Source organism: Phasianus colchicus, chromosome 27 (assembly GCF_987193195.1).
Source record: "Phasianus colchicus chromosome 27, bPhaCol1.hap1.1, whole genome shotgun sequence".
In the NCBI taxonomy this organism is placed as follows: Eukaryota; Metazoa; Chordata; class Aves; order Galliformes; family Phasianidae; genus Phasianus; species Phasianus colchicus.
Window position 1 is genome coordinate 388,279 of NC_143462.1, and position 8,264 is coordinate 396,542.

Genomic DNA, 8,264 nt, shown 5'->3' on the forward strand with positions numbered 1-8,264 from the left:
TGGGGACACAGCATCGTGCTGTCACACCACCAAAGTTGGGGACACCTTCATGGCACCCTGGTGGTGTCACGTACTGGAGATGGGGACACCCCCACAGTGTCACCCCCACGGACCACTTTGTTCCCATGGGTCGGGGGTTGACACCCCTCACTTTTGCAATTAAGGTTTATTTTTCGATAATGGGGGTTAGGGGATGTCCCCCCCCATGTCCCCATGTAAACTAAGCATGCACGCTGCAGTTTTCAGCCTAGGCTTTTAAGAGCAAAGCCAGAAAATTCCACACCGCTCAGTACAAAGCTGTGCGATGATGAGTGACTCAAGCTCTGCCCAAAGGATGAAAAGTAGCATCAAAACGGCTGAAGAGAGGGGGGACAATGAGGCAAGGTAGCACTGCAGAGAAGTCAGGAGAACACCTCTGCCTTCTGGGATCAGGAGCCTGTCTTCCCCCAACAGAGACGCCTGCAGGGTGAGGGGCACACGCTCACTTCTGCTCAGTGCTGCCCTGAGAAACTCAGACAGCTCGAGACAGCTGTTCTCTAACTCAGCGCGCCTGTGCTCAGGCCGTGCTACTCGCAGTTCTGTGCACGTGCTTTGCAGGCAGTGCGTTTATGGGCAGGGCCAAGGACTGGTGCATCCATTGCTTCTATAACCTGCAGCATCCCCTGATGGAGATGTGGGAGTTCTGACCCAGCGCCGCGAGTGGAATAATGAGGAGGTGGTGCAGCAGCTCACTGAGTGCCACTGGACAAATCAGGCCATGCGCTCTTTGTGAATACAAAGCTCCAATTGTTTATTGATGGACTGCAACCAGAGTGCCAAGTTGGGCTGCTGCCACGAAGCCGCTGCCTTCTGATGCTCCTCCACTCAGTCCTTCAGCTGCAGCTTCTCCATCATCTCCACAAGGCTGTTCATTGTGGAGGACTGGAAAGAAAGAAAGCGAGCGTCAAAGTAGGACACCGCTTCCCCCAGCATTCTACAATCCCCTTCACGTCTGACAGACAGAGAACAACAAGAGCCGTGTCTGTGCTCACCGAGGACTCACCTCTGCACGTGCAGCGGCAGCTCTCAGAGCAGCCTTCTTCATTTCTGCTCTCCTCTCTTTTTGTCGTTGTCGTCTTGCTATAAAGAGGAGAGAAATTCAGTTTGTCAACAGCAAAACCGCGGAAACATGGGTACATGAAAACAGGCTAGGAAGCCTCTCAAGGAAGGGTATTTCCAGTGGGACAAGCAGAAGGCCGTCATGGATTTCATGGGAAAAGAGAGGGTTACACTTTCTGGCACTTCCTTGCCATTGGACTCGGCAGCCTTCTACTCTTTTCCCCTCTCCGCAGAGAGAAGGAGAAAGCAAAGCAAATCCTAAGCAAACTCCATGCACCTGATAAGGGAAGCACCTCACCAGGGCAGCTGCAGCACCTTCCTACCTCTTCGCTTTGAGGTCCGGAACCGCTCAGTCGGCGCTGGGGCAGGCCCAGGGTGTGTTGCTGGAGCTGGCACACCGCCTCTGCTCTGATGTGGGCTCTGAGCCTTCTCCCCATCGCGCTCCACCTTCACTTGTTTCTTGGCAGGCCACAGCTCTGCTTTTTGCTCCTCTTCCTCCACTCCCTTGCGCTTTCTTGCAGCCATGGTCTTGGAGAGGGAGTGGTTGTCAACTGCAGGGGAAGGTCTTTCCCCTCTGCTGGGACCTGCTGTTCCAGGAAGCCCTCCTGGAGCCTGGAGAGGAGCTTTCGCGTACATCTTGCCGTTTGGCTCAGCACCTCTCCCTGTTCAAATCAAGCAAGGGGAAGCAGCAAGATTAAAAGAGAGTCACACACTGCCTTCGGTCTGCAAAATGGGCCACAATGCTAGGAACTCTCGAGTGTTCACAGCAATGGACCTTGGGATCTTGGCTGAACTGTGGGCCATTTCCAATTGGGACAGGAAAGGCAACTGTAATCCCCAGGGATTAAGATCTCAAGCAACACGCAACGACAGCAGTCCCAGGAAAGGACAGACAGAAAGCCTAACTAGAAAGACAGTGCACCAAACCCAGATGCTGCTGTGTGTCTGTACCTCTCTTGGGGGCTGTGCCACGCTCCATGCTCCTCCCCTGGCTTCCTGCAAGGCTGCGCTTCACTGCAAGCCTGCTTGCATCAGCTTCTGTCAGAAAGGAAACAAGAAAGACATGAAGAGCATCTCTTTGGAGGAGCATTTTAGCACAGCCAACCACAAACTCCTCAAGCGTAGTTTCTTCAATTGGCCTTTCTGCTGCTACAACGCTGTGCCATTTCTGCAGTCAGCACAGATCTGCAGTGCCCCTTCTTTTCTCCTCCATCCCACACAGCCCTTCATGCAGCCCTATTTAGAGGCAGGTACCCACACCACAGCTCACAAGAGCTTCTTACCTGGGGAGGCTTTCCGTTTCCCCCCAAGCCCAGCACCATTCCATGGACGAGCAGGCTCCGTCCCTACAACAACAGATTGTGTGTTGATTTCACAGACACCAGGAGCAGCACTGTCCTGTTAGCCCACGTCCACCACAAAAACCAAAAGACACTCTTCTACAGCCAGAACAGAAACTGATCTTTAAACTGCAGTGCGCTTGCACAAAGCACTACTGCTCTCATTCCCGCTCAGGTGGCAGCAGAGGAACCCCAGTCTGCCTGACAGCTCTGCATGCTGCAGAGCAAAGCTGCGTCAGCACACAAAACGCTATCAGCTGCAAAAGTCGAGGCACGGATTTTTTGTCCCTACAGGGAATGCACTCAGCTCTGAGCACCACCACTTACACACACACTTCTGTCTCACTGCTGCCATCTGTTGCTGTTGGCCTCTCTAATGCTTCCACCATGGTTACCGGACATCCCTGCAGTGCTGCACCGCTCAGAAGTAATACTTAAAATGCATTCTTCCATACTTCATGACAGAGGACTGCAGAGACTCACTTTTGCGTGGTGCTAAGGATGGTCCGTCCCCATCGCGTCCCTCTGTGCGCTGCAAGGCGCTGTTGGTTCTCTGGCAGCCTGCTGGGTGCTGCTCCCTAGCACAGGGAACCGCGCCGCGCTGCTTCTGAGGAGAGAAATAAAGGAAGGGCCATGGAAACGGGCACCCAACGTTTGCAAAGAGATGCAGCGTTCCAGATGGTGCCAGAGATGGGTATCAGAGTGCTGAGACGTTAGTTATCACTAACGGAAACATTTGGGAGCGCATTCACAACATCTGCACGCGCTGCAATTTCTGGGCATATCCAGCTTTCTCATCGTTCAGGTGGAGAAGACGGGCGCTCTCAGACATCACTTCGGGGGGTTAAACCAACACACCTGCAAACACCAGCATTATTCCGAGGGAAACAGTGACTTCAGGTGCCACAGTTCAACCCATGCAAAATTACCGTACACAGCCTTAGCTCTTCACCACTATTTCTTCCCCACCCTTTACTACTGCAGGCAGCTAGAACAAACTTCTCAGCAGAAACCCAGGGCAGCTGGCAAACCATAACCAGGCGCAGCTGGCAGGAGGGCAGTGCCCGCTCTCTGCTCCCACCCTGCCCCAGCAGGTTAAGGAGCCTGGCAATGCTGTCCTGTTGCTGCAAGTGCACAACCCAGCCGCTTACTGAGCTAACAAAGGACCAGCAGGGCTCCCCCTGCTCCACCCCTTCCGCTCCAAAACCAGAGAAAGGAGAAACCCAAGCGAAAGAAACCCAGCCATACCTTTCCACGTGCAAAGCAGCGATGGGAACTGCGTCCGTCTCCCTGCTGAGACATGCTGGGGAACGTCTCAGGGGAAGCTCAAGTTCCCGGGGTCCTCTCCACAGGGACTGCCCGCACTGTTGGAAAGAGCTGGCTTCACTCTCTCTTCAAGTGCCTCGATCCCCAAAATCTCCTTTTGGAAAGGAAAAAGGAACCCTAAGGAAAGAACCTGCAAGTGAAAAACAGTGAGGAAGAAGCATTTTCCCAGCATTCTTCTGCTGTGCAGTTTAGACTCTCGGGCAGGGCAATGTCTCGAAACCAGCTGGTTACAAGGACTGTCCCCAAAATACACCCAGCTCCTGTACAGCTGCCATGATTTCTGACAGCAAGCGTTCTCCATCTCCTCAATAGTTACGCGCCTTGAAGCACATGGCTGGTGTTGCTGTCCTGAAGAAAACTCCCTCTGTCTCACCGCCAGCCGGGACGAGGGCTGATGCAGCGTGCCCACCCCAGCCCAGCTTTCCTGCTGAGACACCTCCCGGCAACCACCCAGCACCAAACCCAGCTCACCTGCTCGGCCTGCTCAGCCTGAGCTGTGCCCAGCTCACGCACACGCCGCAGCGGTGCTTCCGACGGGCTCTCGCAGGGTGATCTCTCAAGGAAAGCTCACAGCTCAGTCTCTGCGTGCAGCACGCTCACCAGAGCACCAGCTCTGCTCACCGGCTGTGCCACAAACGCTCCCACCTCGGCGATGACTGTGACCTCAGCGAGTGCCCGCATCACTTCTGTGCTTCCATCATAAGCAAAGGGCGTGCTCACCTCCCAGATCCAAATTTTAGGAAACCAACACCACGGTCTCCCAACGGGTTTATTTAAGTAAAAGAACAGAGAAATTAAGATGACCCTCGTGCAGCCAGTTCTTGCTCAGGTGCTGCACGATCGGACCAAGGAGATGTTACCCCCACGCTGCCTCCAGCTTGGAGGATTTGAGCTCCCAAGCAACCAGCAAGCATTTGGACGTGCCCTCCCCCTGCTTTTTACAAGGACAGACGAGTCCTTCTTGGGATGCCAGCTATTCTGCAAAGGCGGAATAGCTCTGTTCTTGGGCCGCAGCTCCATGGCCACGCGCTTCTCAAATACTGGGGCTGCATTACCTCCTGGGCATCCACACGTGCTCTGACTCTCCCGCAGGGTTTCTGGCTTCCTGCTGGGGAGCTTCTCATCTTCTGCAATATCATTCCTGCCTCCTCTGGTACCATCCTGGGAGATGCTGCGGAGCTCATGAGCCGGAACTACCTTCCTCCCATCAGCAGCTGCTCTTGCTTTAAAGAAGTGCCAGCACCTACGAATCAGCTTGGAGAAAGTAATTCTGGGGACCCAGAGACACTGCAAGTCTCAGTGCAGCTCCCACAAGAACGCTGCTGTTAAATCCATAGAATCATAGAATGGATCAGGTTGGAAAAGACCTGAAAGATCATCGAGTCCAACCGCAACCTGACCATACTCCCCTAACTCTAACAACCCACCACTCAATCATGTCCCTGAGCACCACATCCAGAGCTCTTTAAACACGTTCAGGGACAGCCAGGACACATCCCCAATTAGCCAGGACTGCTGAAGGATGATGGAGAGCGGCTTGGCAGCCACGTCTGCCAACCCCCTCAGCACCCCAAGGTTCAATCCATCCGGCCCCATGGCTTTCAAAGCAGGTTTTGTTTCTTTAATTATTGTCTCCCATTCTATCTTTTCTTTTAGAAAGGAATCTAAAAGATGAAAAGTAAGAAAGTACTAAACAAAATGAATCAAAAGAAATGAAAAAAGGAAAGAAAGGGGAAGAGATGAAAAGAGACGGAAAGAAAAGGGGAGAGGGAAAGAAAAGGGGAGAGGGAAAGAAAAGGGGAGAGGGAAAGAAAAGGGGAGAGGGAAAGAAAAGGGGAGAGGGAAAGAAAGGGGGAGAGGGAAAGAAAGGGGGAGAGGGAAAGAAAGGGGGAGAGGGAAAGAAAGGGGGAGAGGGAAAGAAAGGGGGAGAGGGAAAGAAAGGGGGAGAGGGAAAGAAAGGGGGAGAGGGAAAGAAAGGGGGAGAGGGAAAGAAAGGGGGAGAGGGAAAGAAAGGGGGAGAGGGAAAGAAAAGGGGAGAGGGAAAGAAAAGGGGAGAGGGAAAGAAAAGGGGAGAGGGAAAGAAAAGGGGAGAGGGAAAGAAAAGGGGAGAGGGAAAGAAAAGGGGAGAGGGAAAGAAAAGGGGAGAGGGAAAGAAAAGGGGAGAGGGAAAGAAAAGGGGAGAGGGAAAGAAAAGGGGAGAGGGAAAGAAAAGGGGAGAGGGAAAGAAAAGGGGAGAGGGAAAGAAAAGGGGAGAGGGAAAGAAAAGGGGAGAGGGAAAGAAAAGGGGAGAGGGAAAGAAAAGGGGAGAGGGAAAGAAAAGGGGAGAGGGAAAGAAAAGGGGAGAGGGAAAGAAAAGGGGAGAGGGAAAGAAAAGGGGAGAGGGAAAGAAAAGGGGAGAGGGAAAGAAAAGGGGAGAGGGAAAGAAAAGGGGAGAGGGAAAGAAAAGGGGAGAGGGAAAGAAAAGGGGAGAGGGAAAGAAAAGATGGAAAACAGAAAACAAAATGAAAAAAGGAAAAAAAGGAAAGGAAGGGAAGAAAAGAAGAAAAAGGAAAGGAGAAAAAACCATCCTTCCATCACCATTGCTACCACAAGCACTAAACCATATCCTGTAACTAATCCAGATGCCTCTTGAACACTGCCAGGGACGGCGACTCCACCACCTCCCTGGGCAGCCATTCCAGTGCCTGGCTCCTCTCTGAGAGAACAAGTTCTTCCTTATGTCTAACCTAAACCTCCTCTGGTACAACTTATGGCCATTTGCTCGGGTCCTGTTTGTTGCCTGGGAGAAGAGGCCAAACCCCTCCTCATCACAGCCTCCATTCAGGAAGTTGTAGACACGTTCCAGGGCCTCAATGTCTTTTTTTGTAGTGAGCGGCCCAAAACTGAACACAGTGCTCAATGCGTGGCCTCACCAGGGCTGAGTACAGGGGGATGATTCCCTCCCTGCTCCTGCTGGCCACGCTATTTCTAATGCAAGATGCTGTTGGCCCTCTTGGCCACCTGGGCACACCTCTGTCCCTGGAAAGGTGATGGAACAGCTTGTGCTGGATGCCATCTCCAGACAACTGGAAGAAAAGGAGGTTATCAGGAGTAATCAGCAAGGGTTCACCAGGGGGAGGGCATGCTTGACCAACCTGGTAGCCTTCTACAATGTTGTCACTGGCTGGGTGGATGTAGTGCATGTAGTCTACCTTGCTTTCAGCAAGGCGTTTGATACCGTCTCCCACAACATCCTTATGACAAAGCTGAGGAAGTGTGGACAGATGAGTGGACAGTGAGGTGGGTTGAGAACTGGCTGACTGGCAGAGTGCAGAGGGTCGTCGTTGGCGGTGCAGAGTCCGGTTGGAGACCTGTAACCAGCGGTGTTCCTCAGGGGTCGGTGCTGGGTCCGGTCTTGTTCAACATCTTCATCAATGTCCTCGATGAGGGAATAGTGCTCACCCTCAGCAAGGGTGATCTGTGAGGCCCCGTGTACTGAAAGGCAGCCACACGGTCTCCCATGAGCCTTCTGTTCTCCGGGCTCAACAAGCCCAAACCTCTCAGTCTCTCTCCAAAGGAGACATTCCCGATGCTTTGAAGCCTTTGAAGTCACGTTCCTGATGTCCAAGTTACGTGCCCATCATGTGTTAATGCTGCTGTGCCAATCGGTGGGCTCAACAGCTGCAACAAAGACACCAACGTCTTTGGGATAGGCTTATTTTACTGCCTATGACAAAATAAAACCAAAGTCATATTGGCAGCGTCTATAGCCAAAAGAGAAGCTTAGCAGTAAAGGGAATAAGCAAGGCAGTGGGCCTACTCATTGCCACGTGAGCACAGTGGTGAAGAAAGATCCACGACCAATAGCCCCAGCACTTTACCATCAGCCAGATCCGCAGTCACTGGGGAGCCCCGTTTGCAGGGAGGATCTGAAGAACCTCTCCCAGCCATGGGGAAGTTGCACAGCAATGCATCCATCCCACGAGTGAGGCGTCCAGAGCTGCTGCAAGCATCTCCAGCCTTTCTAGCACGGAGTAAACCAATGTACGGAGCAGTCCGGGGGAACAGCCGCTGCCCTCTTTCTCCTCTTGGTTTTCGTCCCGAAGCCTGCCCAGGGCTCAAGGGGAACAAAAGGCGTCGTGCTGTCAATCTTGCTGTAGCACGGGCCTCTTTGGCAAGACTGTCTGCCCAGCCCCCCCGCGTCGGGCTTCGTCGGGTAACGAACTCAGCAGCAAAGCGCCGTGACTTCCTCTGCCTGCCCTGGAGCCGCAGCCCGAGAGCTTTCCGGCCCCCGGCCTCCCTCTCCCTGGTCAGCGCCAGCGCCGCCAGCTTTCTTCTCGGACAGACGTGAATACAGAAAACGGCAGTCGAGTCCTCCGCCTGCGGGGCAGCGGCTCAGCACGGCGCTGCTGACCGTTCGAGCCGAGCCGAGCCGGAACCGAAGGCGGCCGCCCGACTCTGCCGGGCTCGAACGCGTCTCGATCGGCGGGGTCGGTCCCTCTCTTTCGGGGCTGCCCGGCT

The 8,264-nt window shown here is 53.7% G+C and overlaps 2 protein-coding genes across 17 annotated transcripts in view; both read right to left on the bottom strand.

Moving 5' to 3' along the window:
- Nucleotides 1–5,680, bottom strand: part of LOC149914773 (uncharacterized) — a 17,696-nt gene extending 12,016 nt beyond the window's left edge. The window contains exons 1-7 of the mRNA XM_090125712.1: nt 4,236–5,680; nt 3,687–3,894; nt 2,922–3,045; nt 2,382–2,444; nt 2,050–2,136; nt 1,422–1,760; nt 1,043–1,119 (exon numbers count right to left, since the gene is read on the bottom strand). Coding sequence (XP_089981838.1) covers nt 1,043–1,119; nt 1,422–1,760; nt 2,050–2,136; nt 2,382–2,444; nt 2,922–3,045; nt 3,687–3,740 — 744 coding nt within the window. The 5' untranslated portion in view covers nt 3,741–3,894; nt 4,236–5,680. The remainder of the gene's footprint in view (nt 1–1,042; nt 1,120–1,421; nt 1,761–2,049; nt 2,137–2,381; nt 2,445–2,921; nt 3,046–3,686; nt 3,895–4,235) is intronic.
- LOC149914770 (RANBP2-like and GRIP domain-containing protein 8) overlaps nt 1–8,264 on the bottom strand; it is a 149,087-nt gene that overhangs the window by 32,728 nt on the left and 108,095 nt on the right. The gene's annotated exons all lie outside the window — the stretch shown is intronic.